Source organism: Primulina tabacum, chromosome 4 (assembly GCF_025594145.1).
Source record: "Primulina tabacum isolate GXHZ01 chromosome 4, ASM2559414v2, whole genome shotgun sequence".
NCBI classification, from domain to species: Eukaryota; Viridiplantae; Streptophyta; class Magnoliopsida; order Lamiales; family Gesneriaceae; genus Primulina; species Primulina tabacum.
Window position 1 is genome coordinate 777,948 of NC_134553.1, and position 21,467 is coordinate 799,414.

The 21,467-nt window shown below is 31.2% G+C and overlaps 2 protein-coding genes and 1 pseudogene across 3 annotated transcripts; all 3 read right to left on the reverse strand.

Annotated features, from left to right (window-relative positions):
• Positions 1–288: 288 nt before the first annotated feature.
• Positions 289–5,473, reverse strand: LOC142542152 (homeobox protein knotted-1-like 6). The gene is made up of 5 exons (XM_075648638.1): positions 4,871–5,473; positions 4,512–4,631; positions 4,299–4,410; positions 792–1,030; positions 289–579 (listed from the first exon to the last, which is right to left on the reverse strand). The coding sequence occupies exons 1-5, from the start codon at positions 5,210–5,212 to the stop codon at positions 421–423; spliced, it is 972 nt and encodes a 323-aa protein (XP_075504753.1). The 5' UTR covers positions 5,213–5,473; the 3' UTR covers positions 289–420.
• Positions 5,474–9,323: 3,850 nt separating this feature from the next.
• LOC142542154 (protein NSP-INTERACTING KINASE 3-like) lies at positions 9,324–16,477 on the reverse strand (annotated as a pseudogene).
• Positions 16,478–17,546: 1,069 nt separating this feature from the next.
• On the reverse strand, positions 17,547–21,193 carry LOC142542153 (ATP-citrate synthase alpha chain protein 2). 2 transcript variants are annotated; one of them, XM_075648639.1, is made up of 12 exons: positions 20,941–21,193; positions 20,628–20,737; positions 19,752–19,928; positions 19,442–19,603; positions 19,253–19,333; positions 19,098–19,149; positions 18,872–18,986; positions 18,681–18,762; positions 18,415–18,510; positions 18,236–18,337; positions 17,975–18,091; positions 17,547–17,894 (listed from the first exon to the last, which is right to left on the reverse strand). In XM_075648639.1, the coding sequence occupies exons 2-12, from the start codon at positions 20,724–20,726 to the stop codon at positions 17,706–17,708; spliced, it is 1,272 nt and encodes a 423-aa protein (XP_075504754.1). In that variant the 5' UTR covers positions 20,727–20,737; positions 20,941–21,193; the 3' UTR covers positions 17,547–17,705. The 2 variants fall into 2 exon arrangements, with proteins under 2 accessions (XP_075504754.1, XP_075504755.1); XM_075648640.1 differs by lacking the exons at positions 20,628–20,737; positions 20,941–21,193 and adding an exon at positions 20,252–20,593.
• Between the last annotated feature and the right edge of the window lie 274 nt (positions 21,194–21,467).

Genomic DNA, 21,467 nt, shown 5'->3' on the forward strand with positions numbered 1-21,467 from the left:
CCACTTTATGTTAGTATGTTCTTTTCGAAGGATTAGCCAATTCAAAACATGTTAAAATGGAAACCCTATAGCAAAGTCACAGCCCATCATTTCAGATATGAAGCAAATATTAACTGTGGCATAATTTTTAAAAAAATTCGGACACAAGAAATAAATCACATTTCCTTTTTTTTAGATGAAAAATCACATTTCTATATCTAATATAATCAGGAAAAAATGATTTGTACGGAAAAATTTAGCAGATACATGAATCATTCATGTAAAATATAAAGCATAATACCAAATATATCCAAATTAGAAACCGATCGTTTATAAAATCTAATAACTCGAAGGTTACAACTTTATATTGTGAGTAGGATGAATTATTGTTTCTAAGAAATATACAAGATCAATTCCTTCTTCCACCTTTTTTGGAGTCGATCAATTTCCAGCGTAAAAATGACCAGAGAGATTCTCCATTATGGCCAACTGCATGTTCTCGGATGGTTTCCAATGGCGTTTCCTTTGATTTATGAACCAATTGTTGATTTGCTTCTGATCTAATCCTGTCGATTCCGCCAAAGATATCTTATCCGCTTCCTGCACATAAATCCAGCTCATGGTTTATTAGAAGAAAAACTCTCGACTTATTCGGAGTTCACCAGAGAACACCTGAAGATAATGGCTGCGGATACCACGACATAACAAAAATAAAAAATAAAAAATAAACCTTGTGCATATATCTTCCCCAACAACATTAAGCTTTAGTCTCCTCCCTGTAGTGAAAAGAACCAATAAAATGTGATACTAACCGTTGGATATGGCCATTTGGAGTGCACATTCCACCACTCGAGTAACATTTGCCTAGCCTCCTTTGGTAGTTTTCCTTTCTTCTTCTTCTTAGAAAACTCTTTCTGTAGACTACTAATATGGCTACCATACCTCTGCAAAAGCCTGTCCTTCAGCTCACGATCTTCTCCCTTCATGGGGGCGTCCTGAGTCTCTGTCTCGCCTCCGCTTAAATCCTCTTCCGATGATAGACCCCCGTCATCTACAATTAAACATACATCATCAATGCAAGTACTAAAAGATTGATCTCGTCCCATAATTCTTCAAATGATTTAATCACCACTTGATGTGCAAACAGATAGGATATCTGTTAAACATATAGGATCAATATGGGTATGGATCCAATCTCTGAGCAAGAGATTAGGTTATGTATCGAAGTCATCGAATCGAGTCGGGAACACGTCACTTCAGAGACTAAAAAGCTTTAACTTCATATAGAATGATGCAACTAAACCGTAATTACATATAAATAATTTGGGCTAAACCGCAACAAACCATATATTATCAAGTACGATGATGGAACCAAATTTCATGGGTCACATAAGAGAATGGAGCGAAGACTAGGAACATAGAATCAACGGAAGCAGTCCATTTGATTGGTCGGATTATTGGGCAAAATCTATTTCGTAAATCCCATCCCACTGTTTTATTTATTAATGAGCTTCAAAAACAAATTAAATTTCATTAAATTGCACGTGGTATATTTTACTAAACGAAACACTACTGGATGGGACGTAGACCCCACGGTACAATGGGCACAGGTTCTATGATCCTACCCAAGTTTCAAGACTCCAAATTGAAACCGCAAATTATCAAATTCAAAATGCATGTCCAGACAAGACCCCGATGACCACTACCACTACCTCATTTTTTAAAATAATAATAATGTGGCACGATGTTCAATGAATATGTGTTTGATTTGACGACATTAATGCAAAAATCTGGAAAGAACAGGTGGTGTGCATGTGTGGTAAAGATAATGAATGTGGGCCGGGCCTTCAGCGTAAACCCCGGGCGTCCATGTGAAAATTCGACCACCCGCCTTATCCGGGCTTTTTCACATTATTATTGAAAAGTTGATGCAACCTTTCCCCATAGCCCCCCTTCGTCGTCGTTGTTTCACTCTGCAAATACAAGATGGCGTTTATTCCAGCAAATGGTCTCTACAACACCATTTGGGATTCTTACATGCCTACCAGCCAGCCAGCCAGCCAGCCAGCCAGCCCAATCAATTTCTTCAATTATAAAAACAGCATTCAATGTATTATCAACACTATATATCACGTAAAATCATTTCATTTTTTTCAATGGAATAGTTTGCAGATGAATTCTCAATCCCGGGAGCCCCTTTGAATAGAGAGACATGAAGAATATAAAAGAAAAAAAGTGTAACTTTTCTCTTAACACGGGTAAAGATTAAACTAAGTAAAAGAGCTGTGCCAGCAATAGATTTAAGATCAGATCCCGATCGTACTTAAACCACATACAAGTACACTTTGCACTCAATTATTTAATCGAATCGACAATGCAAACTCATCAAAGATTATAATAATCCTTAAAAAATACACAACAATTAGATGTAAATAACACGTTAATGATTATGAACAATGACATCATCAGAAACCCCATTTGATCTAATATATATATTATGTTGTGTCAAGCCACCATAAGCAAAATACTCAACTTTACAGCTTAATCAAAAGGGTGATCAATGTTTTCATATTTTGTTAAGAATCCATTTGAACAAAGTAATACTATATGTACCACCAAATTTTTACGCCACAAAAAATTCATTTATCAAAATCTAATAATAAATTCAATACAAAATCTCACGATATAATTATTGTAAATATGATTGTACGATGTATTTGTTGTACATTTAGCATTATTTATTTGAATAAATATATTTTCAATTTTTTTCAAAAAACACATGCAAATTCATTCTAAAAAATTGGTCGAAGAGAACTGGAAAAAAAAGGCTTAGAAAGTCTATTTTTCTCTGCTGCAACTAAATCTAAATATTAGAAATGATTCTGCTCTTTTTAAATAAATATTTATTTAGGAAATAATGGTGTTTTTCAAGGTGTGATTACCGTGCCCAAACTGATCCTAGATACATGCAAGATAGCTAAATATTTCAAGTAAAGCTTGTTCAAGCTGGAAATATTCATCTTTTCATCTTCTTCAAGCACATATTTAATTAATAATAAAGTGGTTCAATTATAGAGGACGTAGCTCTTTAACTTCCCACCAATTAGCAATTAGACACTTTCCAAATTCCAATGTTCATTTCTCGTATTTCATGCCAACAAATAATCCCTTGGAACTTGAAACTCCATCACAAGTGTCGCCATGTATATTCCATATAGCACCACAATTCAAGAACCAAAATTCTTAAGAAACTTCCCGTCATCCATCAAATCAAAAATATATATCAAAATTTTCCATTCTATCTCAACAAATGCATGACAATATTCATATGCTGCAAAGATTTGTTTTCGCGCACATTTCAAACCAAAAATAGGCTTAAACATGCACTATCAAGGTCATCGGTACTAATCTTCCTCAACTGGAGAACGTGAGATGTTATATCTGAAGACTTCACAAATGAAAACTCGGAAAGTTTTTGAAGCATGTTTCTTTGTTCTTTCTCATTGTGGAAACAAACGGTAAATTCATTCACAATGGTGAATATATAAATCCCATTTTCGTTAAGATCCTAGTAACCCAAGAGAACCTTGATTTCCTAGATTTTATTCCAATATTTAGAATAAAAATAAAATATATCTTGAAAACACTTTAAATTTTCAGAAAATTGATAGCGAAGTGAATGGTTTTCAGGCAAGACCAACTCTACTGATAATAGACTAATGTACTGAAACAGAAGTTGATTCTTTTCAGAAATATCTAATCTATTGAATTAAGTGACTTGGGTATAAAAAATAATCGATAAAAATAGATGGGGAATGAACCTAATAAAAACTCCAAAGGAAAACTAAAGACAACAGAACAAGGAGACAAGTGTTCGCAGTTTTGCAGTGTTTTTTGATTGTGGAATACCCCTTGACTTTTCGTTTAAGGTTTACTCTTAACTGTACAAACAAGAAAAAGAGATCACATGTCACAGTAACACTTACAGACATTCCATAAACTAATTAAAATATATAAATCAGCAATGTCTGGAAAGTATTTCTGAAGAAAAACTTTACACTTTCTTTATATTACTGTTATTATAAGTTAATAAGTTCTAAACTAAACAAAAGCAAGAACCTTGAGAAACACCAGCAACCAACAAAGTTAAGGGTTTATGATTTTTCGTTATTAGGGTCAGAATTCTATAAATAAAATCTAAACACAGAACAAACGCATGGACGGTAATGAATTAAATGGTCTCGTTTGTTAAGTACACAAACAAGAGAAAAGACATGAAACCCGTAACTGCTGGGAGAAAACTCATGAATATGACTTACCTATGCTTAAATTGCAGAGTTGGGTTTCGATATTGTTTAGAAAAGATGTAGCTTCTTCGAATGGCTTTGACAGATCCGACTTGTACTTCATCAGTATGTCGCAATATGTTTCCTTCAAGGAAAAAGTTCCGACTTTCAACAACTGCAAACGATGAAATATACTGGTGTGTGTTTTGAGCGTGTTTTTTTAGAGAGAGAGTCGGAGAGAGATACCATAAACTCATCGAGTTCAGGATCGATTCCTATGCACGTTGCGACTGTATCTTGTCTATATAAATCCTTCTCTCGCCGGATTTCGTCCAGCAAACGAGCTATCTCTGGAGGAGCTCCAACCTTCAGATATAATATAAAAAAGAGAAATTTACAGCTGACTCCAAACCTTCTGCTAGTATGAATAATAAAAAAAAAGATTTTTTAAAACCATCCACCAAAATCCATGATTTTTATTTGAAATCATCACTGAGAAACCCACAAAACCATGATCGAGTAAGTACACCAGCTATTTATAAACAGCGAAGACATGTATAAAAGAATCAGTTCTTGAAAACAATTTTTTTTCAAATCATTTAAACCTTCTGGCAGTCAATATAGGCGTCGAGTAATTTTGGGTAGGAAGGATGTGAAGCGATTCTGGCCTTAAGCACCCTGGAATCAGCCTGTTCATTTTCATCATCCCCTTCTCTTTGATTCTGAAAATTAATGGAAGCTGATTCCGATGGCACCGAACTCTGAAATCCCAATCCTTCCGATCCAAACACCGGAATCCGGTGGCGCTGGTCGGCGGAGTAGACAAAAGAAGGGTAGTAATATTGCTGGTATTCAGCTGGAATTATAAGATTCTCGGGAGACATTAAAGCCTTGTCTGCGTAGTCATGATCGGTACTTGTCGAATGAATTCCATATATTTCATCCATATATACTGATTCAGAACTCGTCAAATGTTTCCGCTGCAGTGAAAATATATGTGTGTTTGAAGAAACTTCACGCAACACTTTAGTAATAAATAGATTATCCTTTTGTACTCCGAGGAAGAAAACCAAACAACAGGACTGTTCGGAATGTCAGAGCTCTCCACAGCGCTGGAAGCGCCGGTGGTTGTGGCGGCGGTGAAAGGGTTATGGCCTCCACTTAAAATCAAACGAGAGGTTTGGATCTTGAAGGGAGCTTGAGGGAAGTATAATTTGTAAATGAAATGGAAATAAAACATATTATTACAATAAAACCCTTAAATTACTGATTTTCGTATATATTTATCGATTTATTATTATTATTACTAAATAATAATCATTGTAAATTCTGAGAAAATTTATTTTAATTGATGTAATAATAAGAACTAAAACATCCACATTGTATATCGTAGAATACATAGTTGGATCTACAAATCAATTTATCATATAAAATACATACGCGAATTGCAATGTGTGTATACATATTAAAATAATTAAATTAAGTAATAATTTCTGAAATTTAAAAAATCCTATTAAAATTAAAGTATTAAATTTTTTAATTATAAATCAAATCCATCCGTCTCATGAAAATAAATTTATAAAATCGTCTTGTAATAGCCTTAATCAAAATTTTATAACGTTAATATAATATAGAACATGTAGAATTTGTTTGATTAAAAAAAATTCAAAATTTTTACAGCGCAATGATACCAAAATTAATTTATTTAGTAGTTCAGTTTAAATTTTTTCTTTTTTTTAGAAAAAAAAAAAGGTAGAAAAGAGTGCATAAACAAAGCAAGAACAAGTTGGGGGCAATGTTTGATTGATGGATTGATTTGATGTGATCTGATATGTTTGAAGTTAAAGCTGAGAACAGTATTCATTCATTCTTCCATTACCCAAAATCAATTTTATCTCCGTTTGTTTTATTGCTCTAAAACTGCATTTTAATACATTATTTTTTAGAGACGTCAAATTTACCATATTAATATAATATCAGCTGATATGGTCAAAACAAGGCTCCACTTGGATGAAAGCTGATTTAGTTTACGGAGTTGAATTTATATTGTCAAGTTACAGTACAGTAAACATATTTTTTTACATTTATGGCTTCCTAGTGAATTTTAAATTATGTATAGAAAGTCATGATTTTATTGTGCAAAGTCATAAACTATATAATAAAAAACTAGATTATTTTAATTTTAGATGTATTTTATATTTATTTATACTATGCTTGCCATACTATATATTCTAAATCATAAGATGTAGAATTTAATGTCACGATATCTGTGCTTTAAAGGTGCGTTTATTTGAGTTGATAGGATGAGATATGATAAATAATTATTAAAATATTAAGTGGTACGTGGAATATTATTTAACAAATAGTAATATGTTTGGTTTGATTGATTGAATTTGAAATAAGTTGATAAATTATTAATTTATTTGTTTTAATAATTGATGTAATATAAATAAAAAATGTATGGGAAATTGGCCTTCAGTCCTCAACCGTCGATTTTTTTTGTGTTCAGTCCCTGGGTATTTTTTTAGTATCACATTTCCACATGAAATGTACCACATTTCCACATGAAGTGTACCACATTTTGTATGACATAGTACCACAATTTATGGGTAGGGAGTGAACCCAAATAAATATTTTGATTGGAGATTTTTCACCAACTTCCCCAAAAATGTATCAAAGATAAATTTGTAATTTTTAAATAAATAATTTAATTCATATGAGATAAACAATTAATATATAAAATACAACCAAACAACGACCAATATATCCAACAAAACACAACCTCACTATATAATGTGTATACTTTATATATTAAATATTATTATATAATAAATTTATATACAATCATCCACATAATAATTTTGCAAATTAAAAAAAAAATCACAAATATTTTTCGTTTCGGAATATAAAGATTGACTTAACTCCAACAATAATTATTTATACAAATACACAAGAATTGCATAATATTATTAATATATAATGAGTATAGAGGCGGACAAAATTTTCACTCAGCGTAATACAAAGCTATCTTAATGTTTACTCGTACATATATACTTAACTGGAAATTCTGTTCTAATTAATCTTATTTAAATGACCAAATAACAACTTATATATATATAAAAAAAAACTATGATGAAATATTATAAATGTAAAATTTCCATATTTAAACAATGATTTTAATTAATTATATTTATATCTTACAAAAACAATCTCTAAATTATATTTTAGAGGAATTAATTACTCTATCTATCTATGCAACCAAAAAACAGCATAGCAAGGTGTAAAGTACATACTTAATAAATTAGTGTTGTGTTTAGAATATTAATTAATTAACGAAACCTCGTTCCTTTAATTGTTTAAGCACTCACTTTAATCTCAGACCCTGAAATTAAGAGGGAAACAAGCTTTGTTAAAAAGCATCGCCTATTAATTATAAAGTGATTATTTATATAATATAAATTATTATAAAGTCACTTCCAAGAAACTAGCATTAATTAATAATTTCTTTATGATTTGAATGTTGTGCTCATCTAATTTTTCCCAACAGTTTGACTCTAAAAAAATTAATAAATTTTTAGAAAAATAATTAGTCGGGAATGTGGCGAGTTCGTAGTCAAAAGATGAACAAGATTCTTAACCATTTTAGGAGAAAGTGATATTATTTTATACTGTAGTCATTTATATATTAGATAATAATAATAATAATAATAATAATCAACTTGGATCGTATCAATTGATAATTGTTCAGCATAATCGTGGAGGCTTGGAATTATATTCCCATTATTCATCCTTTAAATTATATATCCAAAACAAATATATAATTAAATATTTGGATCTATCAGCTAGAATAATTAAATCTTTAATTGTATTCTATATATTAAAAAAATGTATGCTACAATTAATTATAATATCTGAATGTGAAAAAGAAAAAACAAACCTACGTATGAAACCTAGATAGGAAATGAAAAAAAAAAATCGTGAGATGTGTGGTGCATATAAGATCTAGTAAATTCTGTATTGTAAGAATCATAAAATCATGAAATATATTTAGAATTCCGAAAGAAACATGTGAAATTGATATTTATCTCACGTCAATGGGAAAATGAGTTGAATTAGAGCTAACGTGGCATCGGATAATGTTTTTTGAAAATATAAAATAAATATGTAGCCCAAAATTTATTAATTATTAGTTTTTTGAAAATATAAAATAAATATATAGCTCAAAACTTATTAGTTCTAGGTCGTTTGATAATTTTTTTTCTTCAATATAAATTTATTTATTCTCGAGGCCAATATAAACAAAAAAAGACTTTTTTTATTTCATAAATTTATTACATAGTAGTGTAATTTGGACTAATATAAAAACTTATTCTCCGACTCATAAATTTATTACATAGTAGTTATCATTGATCTTCTGTTTACGGTTGTAAGTGCAGAATAAATTTTCTCAAAATTAAATTTCATCACAATTTTCTCTCCAATCAACCATTACACAAGAAAATATCAAATGAAATTGTTATATTGTCAATTAGTAAAGAAATTACTGAACAATTTGATTATATTTTTTTATCTTTATAACTCTTATATGGATTGTTTTTTAGTGATCATTTTATACATATTTGATCTTATTACTTAATTATAATATATATTTTTTGATTATTGTACGTGTCTAGTTTTTATATTGTCTTTAAGATGTTGATTTAATTTAAAAAAAATTGTTATAAGTCTAAAATAATATGAACGTAAGTTATGACACACGGTTTCTTTTAAAAGTTAGATCCATATCTAAAAATTGTTCGGATCGGTAGTGACTAAATTATATAAAACAATTTTGCATCTGGTTAATTATTGCGTAGTACGCATTTAAATTTAATGGGGCAGTCCAAATCAGAGTAGATCCAGGTGAGCAACTTGAATGGTGGAAAAGAGGACATAGTGGATAATGATTTAACATTTATACACAAAGGATTTAGAAATTGTTAAAAGGCAAAAAAAGAAAAGAAAAGAAAAGAAAAGAGAGCATAATTTATTATACATCACATATATGTTGAATGATTTTCATAATTTGAAAAGACGCATCTCTTGTTCGGCCCCAACTTCAACTATGTATCAACAAATTATCAAGATCACCATCTATTTAAAACCCTTGTTCCTACTACCCACGGCTAGCCCAGGATCAAAGTCAGTACTCCAGCTAGCAAGATTGTGTTGGAATGAAAAGCTAGGGAGAACTGGAGTGAGCAAAAACATCAAATTCAACACTGGCTTGCATGGGGGATCATTCTGATTCAAGAGGTTTTACTCCCATCAAACCGGCAAGTCACTGTGGACTCGTCTAAAATTCTTTTCCTCTTATTTTTAATTTAACGATTCTGTGTTGTTTCTGTGTGTTGAATAAAAGCTTTTAATTTAACATCTCATGCTTTAATCTTCTGTTTCTCTCAAAGGTTATCTGTATATATGTAGACGTACATATATATAGAGGTGTCATATTTTTATTTTTTCCTGTATTTTGCATGTACAGTGGAGCAAAAATCATTCAAACGGGTCACATGAACAAAGAAACGAAACCTCGTACAAAATTTTCTTGACCTTTTTTTTTACATGTAATACACTAAACAATACATACAAAGAAGTGGAACAAAAGTAGGGAATTCTATCTCGGGCCAGAGACTTCTATAGCCTCAACCACAAGTGCTGATGCCTCGATGAAATCAGAATATCTTTGAGAACGACACTCAGATGAACGATACCTTGGAGTCTCGAAATTTTGTGACTGCTCCCATTTTTCAGCTTTACCATCTCCTTCTAACATTCTCAATACTTCCGACATCTTGGGACGATGAGATGGAGTTAATCGAGTACAAAGGAGGGCTACTTGAACAATTTCGTGCAACTACATTCTGTCAAAATGGTTTTTTAAATCTGTGTCCACCATAAGCTTTAGCTTCCCTTCCTCATGGAGCTTCCTTACCTAGAATTGAATTAATTTTGACAGAGTTTTGAGAATACAAAAAGAAAAGGCTCGTAAAACGACAGATGCTATAGCCAGGGACAGATACAACAAAGTTGAAAAGGGCATCCATCGAGATTTCTTGGTTGTTTTTGTGAACAAGCTCATCTCTTCACATAATTTCATTCAGTTACTTTTACTAATGTTACTAGGATCAAACGTAAGGTCGAATAACAGTAGTCTCATCTCAAATAAGACATAAATTTTCTGAAAATTAAAATTTGCTGTTCTACGATTCATTTATTCACCCTTATTTTGCCAATAAAAGGAGAGGAAACATACCCGATCCAGCATCACTCCTTTCTGGTTAGTAACCCGCCCAAAGTCTACAGCCTTCAGGCCGGTTATCAACTCAAGAAGCAAGATTCCAAACCCCAAAACATCTGTTTTTTCGGATGACTGAAGAGTTGACAGGTACCCGGAGCAATGTGGCCAACAGTTCCACGAACTGCTGTTGGCACATGAGAATCCTCATGATGGTCTAAAAGCTTTGCCAGTCCGAAGTCTCCAACAACGGCCTCAAAGTCCTCGTCCAACAAAATGTTGGCTGCTTTGACATCACGATGTATAATCTTCGGGTCACATTGCTCGTGTGAATATGTCAACCCCCGTGCTGTGCCCAATGCTATCCTTTTACGCCGGAACCTGTCTAAAGCTAGCCTTCCATGAACATAATCTACGAAGAAAGCTAATCATATCCAATTTATAAGCAATGAAAATTTAACTCATTTTCAAGGAACAATCATACACAGTGTCTCATATACATCAATCAAGACTCCAAACTTTTGAGTTGGTAATAACAGTGTTATACATCGGATTATAGATGTGGTGGGAAGGGCTATTATAAGCCTATGATAGACTCTTCTATCAACTTTGATCAATCATTTTTGTAAATTGGGAATATCTACAAACTAAATGTTAGAAAAATTATTGACACTGCTCCGGGTACGCAACAAACACGTTAAGTTGAACTTACCATTAACATCGAAGAAAATATGCTTATTGTGTCTACATCTCCACCAACTGAGCAAGCCAACAATAATGATTATTGAAAACACGGCGACAAAGCTCGTTCCAAAAGCAATGGCAACACGGGGTTTTGCTCTTATGTTTGATTGTTCTGGAAAAAAGATAGATATTTAAACTCCATAGAAGCAATGAAATGCTCGGGGAGGAAGTGAAATATACCTTTAACAGCATCTGGTGGGAAGGACCACAACTGTTGATATAGTACAGAGCAATTGTTCAGAGAAGTTAGCCCACAAATCAAGGGATTTCTGACTACTTTGAAAGGGAAATTCCAGCAATGAGACAGGTATAATGCAAGAGATGATCGGTCAAAGAAACACAAGATGACCTACTTAAATGTTCGGGCAGAAATTTTGGCAAAGGACCACTTAAATCATTGAAAGAAACGTCCCTGAAAGAGTTCATATATAATGCAAGTATTTAATTATTCAAGAATGTGTGGGACTACTTGGTTTACTTACACAATCAACATTGATCGGGATACGGAAAATCGAAAGGAGCAACATACACAAGGGTAAGGCTTTCGACTTTGGCAAGAGAGTTGGGTACCAGTCCGTTGAGGCTGTCGTTGTTAAGATGCCTCTCTTGCTCGAAGAATAGTGGAATATGAATCAATCTAAAGAACATGCAAACGCCCAAATTTTTACGGCAAAGTCTTAAAAACTCACAGATAATTCAAGTTCTTCAGATTGCCCACAGAATCCGGTATTTCACCAAACAGCTTGTTGTCGGACAGATCGTGTTTGAAGCTTTTCTAATTTTACAATGACATACGGAATTGGACCTGAAATATTATTGTTTTGCAGCAACCTTCGTATGCCCAAATGGGAGAAATAATCAGCTTGTTAGTTACAATGGTTCAAAGAACATTTCAGTGAGTTGAATAATTCACATTAAGGGAACATTTAGCATAAACGAGAACATGGTGGATTTGAATAACTTACACAGACTGCAGATTAGTAAGATTTCCAATCCGAGACGACAAGGTTCCAGACAAGCTCAGGCTAGGTAGCCTTCGGATACAAGTAAAAATTACCATCAAGAATCAGTGATAGACATTATTACTTCATATGACTTTGTAATCACATTTCAGAGTATATCCCACTTTAGCTAATGGCGAAGTAATGATGGCACGCTGATTGTCTCCGTCCACTTCGTAAAAGAGATCTGTAAAAGCAAGAAAGAATACAAAATAATTACCGCCGGTACTCATTTTGATAAATCTTGCTCCCAAACTTGTTATCAAACGGAGAGCGGATCCAGCAGCTATAAGATGAACAGGTTTCGAATTCTCGGATCGGCCCGGATTCTGAGCTTAAAATATTACGGAAAAAACCACCTAGCTAGAAAAATTTCTCTCATTTTCCCGCAAGAGGAGTGGTGATAGCAAATTACAGAGCAGAAACATAGCTATCCTAGGAACAGGCCACCATCCTCCAGCTACAAGGATCTACACAAGTTGCGTCCCAATACTCCATCACATTATATGGATCGTGTAAATCACTCTTTATAGCTATCAGAGCTACAACTGCATCCCGTTAAAGAAATCAAATAGTTTGTTAAATACATAACATAGCCAAGAATTATGAATACGCATTCATCCTTTGGTTCTTTCCCATAAGCAGAGCACAGTAATTACCCGTACATTTTCAACGATCGTTTGTTTTCCAACCGTGAAAAGACACAAATGTCTTCTTTATTAATATAAACTATATATATTATCTATAAAAGTGTAGATCACTCATTTGTTTTTCAATTGTGAATCTATATACCTATAAAAGTGTGGATCACTCATTTGTTTTCCAATTGTGAAAAGACACAAATGTCTTCTTTTGGAGAGTTTGACTATAATAAGAAAAGTAAAGATTTTAGTAGCACTTTTAAAAAAGATTAAACATACAACAAATTTATAAATTCATTACACAAAAATTTGGTGATATTTAAAATATCTACTAAGATTGATTAATATTTAGACATTAAATGTCTAAAGCTAAACCTGACTATGGTTCTGTAGAACCAAAATCAGACTAAATCTTTTCTTATTTTCAATTCTAAAATCAGTTATCATAATTTTGCAATTTAAAAAATCTTTAATAAAAAATTGTAAAATAAGAAATTTTGAAAATAATATTACATAAAAATTGAATAGATATTCGATAATAAAAAATACATTAGAGAAATAATATTTTCTTCATACATAATTTTTACAAAAAAATATTAAAAAATATAGCTTTTTTAATAAAAATATATATTTTTTATTAAAAATATTACAAGAATATATATTTAACTATTATACTTATAAAGTGTAAAAAGAATAACAAAGTTTTTCATTGTAAATTTTCTACTATTCTCATAAATTGTGTGTTGTTAGATTAATTGAATGAAAAATTTTCTACACAATCATTAAATACATGAAGATCATAATAATGTTTTTTTTATTTTTTAATAGAAAATTTCAACATAAGAAACTTTGAAAATAATGTTACATAAAAATTGAATTGATATTTGATAATAAAAATACATTATAGAAATAACATTTTCTTGCTACATGATTCTTAGAAAAAATATTAAAAAAATATATTTTTAATTTTAAAAAATCATTAAAAAATTAAAAGAATATATATTTAATTATTATACTTATAAAAGTGTAAAACGAATAACAACATTTTTCATTGTAAATTTTCTATTATTTCATCTTTATACTAACTTTAAATATTTTATTCTTTTAATTTTCTTTCTACATATTATTTTATGATTTTAATACAATTTTATAATTATATTTTAGTGTAATTTCTAATTAAGTAATAAATCATAGTATCACAAGAAAATACAAGAAAAAATTAATTATATATACAATAGTACAATAACAAGATAAGTATATAATAATATGAAATTTAATAATAATATATTTATAATTTTTTAACTAAGAATTGAAAGTAAATAATTTAATAAATTATTTAGTATAATCTATATCAATAATCATGAGTGTTAATATACTAATAATATCATAAAATATGAATCTGATAGAAAAATTAAGAGATTTAGCTATAATAAAAATTAAAATATTTTAGTAACAATTTTTAAAAAAATATATATATCAGACAAGTGTTTTAGTGGAATCCTTACTACAGATGAAGAAGGGGGTATGAGCATTTTTCTCCGAACATCCATAAAATTCCTGTGTCTTTACTTTTCACAAGTTTTTACATTTCAAACTATATCTTGTTGTTTGAATTGCCAACCGGTTGAAAATATCATTAGAAATATTGAATCGTCTTCCACACTTTTCACGTGGTTCATATTCTAACCGTTTGAGAAAATCTTTCAACCGCCTAAAAAGATTGAAGACAAATTTTAATAGCATATATTTTTAAAGAGTTTATTCACCCCATCAAAATTCTTTTCTGATCCCAACAATATACAATCACTAAACACATACAAATACATAATATATATATATATATATAATTCTAAAACAAAAGTTAAAAAAATTCTGTATGAAGTTAAATAATATTTAAATTTAATATTATATGTTATATTTTGTTATCAATATTATTATTTAATTAGTTTGATAATATTTTGATGAGATAGTCACAAATATTTTAAATTGATAATTATTTGTCCTTAGTGTGCTTCACTTGTATAAATTATTATTTATGTATTTATAAAATCCATAATTTTGTTGATTTTTAGGTTATTATAACTTATACGTGGTGCTTAGATATATATATTTTCAAAATTTGTTTCAGTTCAATTCATTCTATATATTTTGCTCATTATAATTTATTATATAACATAAAATCAATTGCTTGAATTTTAATTTGAAAAACAATTTTGAAAGTAAGGTATATAAGTTCTTAATTAATTTATTCGTCTAATATAACAAAAGATTAAACCAATGTTAAGACTCATAAGAACTTTTCTCATAAAACGGAAAGGTTTCATTGTTCGGCTTGCAGCGAGAAATAAGCTTCCAAAATTGTATCTAAAGGAAGAAAAAGAACTATTTATACTAAACTAAAAATAGGAAAAATGTGTTTTACGTGTTTTGTAAATCTTATTTTACCAACACAATATAAAATAAAAAAAGATTCAAATTAAATTTTAAAAAAAACAAATTTTAATTTTTATTAAATAATTAATATTCACGTGCATCGCACGTGCTTCTTGCTTGTAAAGATAAATGGTACTAATATGTGCATTTGCAACATAAAATGACTACTCTAAAGTATGAGAATTGAAGTGATGTGCAAGAAGAAAAGAGACTGAATCTGGCTAAAAAAACAGTAGCAATTACAATTATAGTAAATACACAGTGGTTAGTTTTCAAAGAAATAAAATTTCAAGTAGCCATCAAGCATATAGAAGTTGAAAAGGATCAAACTTTTACCATTTTGTGGAAAGCAAAATATGAAATTTCCAAAGTACCTTCACAACTTACTCCAGAAGGAGATAGAATTGAGTAAGAGCCCTCCATTAATATAAAAAAACACCAATCTCGGTAACAGATAAATCAATCATTCCTTTCTCTATAATCTCCACTGATTTCACCTTCTCTGCAACTTTTGATTTGGGCTCAAGAATAAGCCATTTTCATAATGATACTCATCCTCCACTCATTGAATAATTATTATCCAAACACCTCAGCCAAAAAGGTGCCCACAAGAACCCGAACCCCATAAAGCAAGGCCATCATTACCGTATAGAGAAATGCTAAGCTCTTCCCACTTTTACCTCCGAACAACCTCGACTCAAATTGTCAGCTATGATTTAAAACATGGTGAAAAACGAAAACCCGGAAGGAAAAAAGTGCAATCCTGAACGAAAAAATAGAGTCTTTAATAAATAAATAAATAAATAAATAAAAGGCGGGTCAATAAAATGTAGGGAATTTTCTTGAAGCTGGAAAAACAGATGACAGACCTGAAATTTCAGGAGCCTTGAGATTTGGGAATCCTAGCTTGGGAAATCCATGCTGATTATTATTCAGAAATCAGCTTCAACTATGTGATTATTGTTCACAAATCACAACATATCCACTAAAGATTAGAAGCATCCACTCTATAGTTGTGACACACATAACGGGTACGACATACTATGATATTTGGCAGAAAGACAAATCCTGCAAGAGTCCAAAGCATCAGACAGATGGGGACAGCGTGAGATGAAATGAAAGGTATAAATTTAGGTACTAAATATTATTATTGAGTTATAAAAAATGACTAAAAGCTAGTTCAATTTTTCTGGGGTTAATCAAAAGACTCACTTTATATTTACATTCAGTGATTAGAACTGAAAAGACGTGTGTATCTTGAAAATATTTTTTTCTAAAATATAATGAGAAATCAAATAATGCTTAGAGTTCAAATAACATTTATTGTCGTTTGATGATTGATATTTTTTTTAATATAATATGCATTATATTGAAATTTTATTGAATTTTTAAAATATAACAAAGTAATAGACATTTTTTCTGGAGAAATAGAAACTTAGTTAAATACAAATCTATTTTGATTTTTCAAGGGTAATCTATATTTTATATATCTATAAAATTGTGAATTATTGGTTTTGTTTTTCAATTGTGAAAAGATAAAAAATAATCTCTTTACTAGTATAAATCCAATAACTATATATAAAAAATTCTAATTGTCGTGAGGACAAAAATGAAATATCAAAATTTTATATTTATTCAACCTAATAAATGATTAATAATTAATGAATTATCACAATATATGTTGATTATAGTAATTTATATCACTTCAAGAATAAAATGTAACTTTTATATTAATTTTATCAAATAATTCATTTTTGTACTACCTTTAAATTTTCTCTCTATATATTTTTTTATAATTTTTATGTAATTTTCAATTAAGTAATAAATTATAGTATCACAAGAAAATATATTTAAGAAATGACTATATATGTAATAATAGAATAACATGATAAGTATATAATAATATGAAATTTAATATTAACATCTTTTATAAGTTTTTTAACTTAGAATTAAAAGTAAATGGTTAATAAATTAAAAGCAAAATAATTATTGTTTTTAGAAAAATAAAAACAAAGATTGTCCAAATAATTTTCTTGAATGCCTAAAACTTAACTCAAAAAACGAATCCCCATGCCCAGCGAATTGTTGTCGCCTTAGAAAAGTGGTATATTCTCTAGTCTACCACAATCTCCACTGGTTGTAACTCACAATAAACTATTCATTAACATCTAAGACATAAAAAATATGAAAAAAATAATATTTCACCTAAATAATCTGATTCATTAATTTGGAATCTCGGAGACTTCATAAAAGGGCTACTGCCTCATTTATGTCACGTTTAAAAAACACACAAATTTCAAATATTTATTCCTACAATCAAAGCAATAAACAATGAATTCAAAGTTCAGGCAGCTGCAGTGATACATTCAATGGCCTGTTTGCATATACCGGTCATGGTTGCCTCAGGTCCATAGACCTCTATAGGAATGCCGATTTCTTCTCCGAGAGTTCTCATCCTGGCAAGACCTTTCTGGTAATTCGGACCACCCCTTCGAACATACAGACTCATCCTTGCCGCCTTAAGTTTTGATTCCTATAACAGGAGCAATAATGTTAGGACTTGAGCATCTGGTGTGGAGATAGGATAACAAATGGATGCTGAAGTTTCAGTACCTTTTCTTTCAGAGCTCGAATGATGCCGTTAAACGTGGCAGCGACATCAGTGAAATTGGCGATCCCACCGCCTATCACAAGGGCTCGTTTCTGACCATCAGGATCGGCAGTTGCACACTGTAAATAATTCACTAGTCAATATTTGGCTGAAGTATATGAAAAAAGTGTGTTTCAGTGCTTTCTACGTAGATTTTCTCAGATCTTCCATCAACCAAGATCTCGAGGACTAAAGAAAGAAAATAGACAAGGGACAATCCTCACATCAATTACAACTCTGGCATACTGCAAGACTTCCTCTTCATTGGGAGCACCACTGTATTCTGCATAATTCCCGAGCTCAGAGGCGAAGCCAAGATCACCAACCTAAATCCGAATATGATTAATTTTACGACAAACTGTTTCAAGAGCATAAAAAAGGACCAAGAATGAGGAACACATACAGTATCTGCATAGATAACACTAGCGCCTCCTCCAGCAACCATAGTCCAGATTCGTCCTTTCGGGTTCAAGACAGTGAACTTCAGAGATGCACTAGTCTGAAGGAGAAATGATAAGAGAAATAAATAAGCCTTTACAGCAGATTATTAACATACAGACTCGGCATTCATTATATCACACAATTTGTTGCATTCTCAATGTCTATTGTATCCTTAATTAACAAGATTCACAAGGAGTTGAAAAGGAGAGTAGATGCATTTTTAATCACCTTTTCATCAAGTCCATGAATAAAGCTTTCTGTAGGGCTCATAACTCTTCCAAACGGCATTGGAAATTCAATATTTCCCCATCTGTAAGGTCAAGATTTTGTAAAAACCATCTAATATTAGCATGGTATTCTTATAAGTGATATTAAACCTAAAAAATAGAAGAAGATTGATGAAAGAAAAATAAGTTTACTTTTTAAAGTTCTTGAAAGCAGCTGTATCATCAAGCTCCCCTCTCATATCCAAAGGATAAGGCTTTCCATCAACCAAGGTAAAAGGATTCATCTCAAGAAAAGTGAAGTCCAAATCTAAGCCAAAAAAATATCTCAAATCATTGCCGCAAGGCTTGAAACCAAGAGAATATTGATGAATTCATATCTTTTACGTGAAAATTTTATTGTCGAGAATCTTAAAATTACCTAAAAATAAAGCATAGACCACTTTGATGAAATCCTCAATCACACCTTTAATCTGTATCACATATATCATTTCTAATTACCCATAGGAGCAAATGGCACTTCACCAAAACTGAGAAGATAGATACATAAATTCAAACAAAAGAGAGAGAAATTACCTCCAAGGGAAGAGTTGCCACAAGTGGAGCACATGACTCTGATGTGAAAGACGTGCCCGTTGGAACAAATATAGTCTTCACCTGGAGTACAAAATACACCATAAACGTTAAGGAAATTTAACTACTAAAAATAAAGGATGGGTACAACATTTTTTGCTAAAACATGTAACAAAAAAGAATTCCCAGTACCTTGTCCCAGTTCTCTTCAATTTCAATTCCTCCACACTCAGAGAAGCTTACACTACAACCCAGCCTTTCGGAGACTATATTCACATAAAATTCCTCATTATGAGGAACAAACGGTTCTACAATGAATGTTGTAATTGGCCCTTTGCATCTTCCCATCTCTACCTGTTTTCAAATGAAACATGCCAAAGCATAGGTAAGTACGTATACTATATAATTATATGAATAATTTTTCCGTGGCATGGAAGATATGGCGTGAAAGAAGAGTGTTCGATATAACACAAGAAATAATGTGAAAGCACATTGAAAGTACCTCTTTCCCAATCTTTTCTTTTACAAAAACAGCAACTCCAGCCACATCCAGGTTCAATGCGACAAGACCACTTTTGCCACGCTTCCCGAATAACATATCTGGTTTGACAACCAGTTTTGTTGATGAGAGCCATGGCTCCTTGTTTACCAGTTCATTGAAATCAGTAAATTCGGTGACCTAAACCATCACAAACAAATATTGCAATTAGATCATGGAACATAAATTCGCAAAACTAATGGTGAATTTTGAATCCCTTGCAATTTAGATCTCGGCCCAACTGAAAAAAAGTATGGTTCTGCACCTGTTCTCACAAGATTATATACACTAAGCGGATGCCAATAAAACTCATGGATCTGAATATTTCAGTAGCATAATTGAGTTAAATCAAGGTATATCCTGACCAATTTAAGCAATGGATAAAAATCCACCTATATCATCAATAGATAGACAACTGAAATGAAAATTTTCAAGATGCGTTTTTTTATATGAAAGTTTTGCACCTCAACGCAGACTGAACCACCACCAATCGGAACGTCCATTCAGCTTCCAGATGCACTAAAATGTAGAAAACTTGGGACAAAATTTTGAACTTCAATAAAATTATGCACAAAGTTTTCGGATATTTTCATTTAAGGTCGATATGAGAACCCCGGATTAGCCGATTAGTCAGATAGCTAATCTATAAATATCATCCAATTTGAGCAGCAAGAAAAATGAAGATTTAGGTACGTCCCTCCAAATATGAGACAAGACCATACTATTTCTTCAACTCAAACAAATCGATTTTGCCAGAAACATCAAATACTTGACATCCGATGATTACAAAAATGGATGACAATAGATCAAAGAAAAAGGAAGACCAAAAATGGAACCGACTTGAGCAGATTTGATGTCCAAATCAGACCCAGAAATCCTCTTGAAATGTTCTTTCAACAGCCTCTTGGAATCATACTCTCTAATCTTCTTTCTTGCCATTGCTTCTCAATCTGATTTTCTCATTCAAAACAATTTAAAAAAGCAAAAAAAAAAAAAAAAAATGAGCCGAGCCTAGAGCCGCATTCCCAGATCATAATAAAAAAACTTAACGTAAAAACAGATCGAATCAGGATCCACCATTTAAACCAAAATACCAAATGTAAATCAAGAACGTAATAGCTGCCAGATATTCAGAGAAAGTTGAGATCTTTACCGTTCAAAGAGATCCAAAATAGGCTGCTAGAAATTCTGGTGTGGAGAGAGATGGTTACTACTAATTAAGAACACAGGCTAAATCTTGGTATTGTGCAGCTATACTTATAGTTAGGGAGATTGATTCACATGTGATTTAATAAATTTGGTAAAATGGGTCTTATTTTAGCGGGAAGTAGTGCAGAACCCACCAACCTACACTTCTTGTTGGTGGATTCGTCGATTAAAAAATTGTTTGCAAATTCATATGCGGTGGTTAGATTTCGTACGAGCTTACTTTCACTCCAATAAATATAACATTTTCCAGTATAATAATAATAATATTATTATTATTATTTTTTCGCAAATTGGAAACTTTTGTTTTCTCACCAAATTTCTTCGTCAAAAGTTTATTGCGTGCCTAAATTTTCTCTCTTTCATTTTTTTTTTATTTTTTTTAATTGTTGAATCGAATTACCAAATCATATTTCTTTCTCCCCATAAATTCTTATGCGTTCCGTCAGCAGGCACCATTGAATGTGAAACTCG

Bases quoted from the DNA above. Each gene is read 5' to 3' on its own strand.
- LOC142542153 (XM_075648639.1), bottom strand. From the start codon at position 20,726: ATGGCAAGAAAGAAGATTAGAGAGTATGATTCCAAGAGGCTGTTGAAA. The intron at 19,604-19,751 runs GTACTTTCAATG...ATTTGAAAACAG, and splicing joins AAGAAAAGATTGGGAAAGAG to GTAGAGATGGGAAGATGCAA. The intron at 18,092-18,235 runs GTGAGGATTGTC...AATTATTTACAG, and splicing joins ATGCCAGAGTTGTAATTGAT to TGTGCAACTGCCGATCCTGA.
- LOC142542152 (XM_075648638.1), bottom strand. From the start codon at position 5,212: ATGGATGAAATATATGGAATTCATTCGACAAGTACCGATCATGACTAC. The intron at 1,031-4,298 runs GTAAGTCATATT...GTTTAATTGTAG, and splicing joins ACTCTGCAATTTAAGCATAG to ATGACGGGGGTCTATCATCG. The intron at 580-791 runs GTTAGTATCACA...ATTTATGTGCAG, and splicing joins CCAAATGGCCATATCCAACG to GAAGCGGATAAGATATCTTT.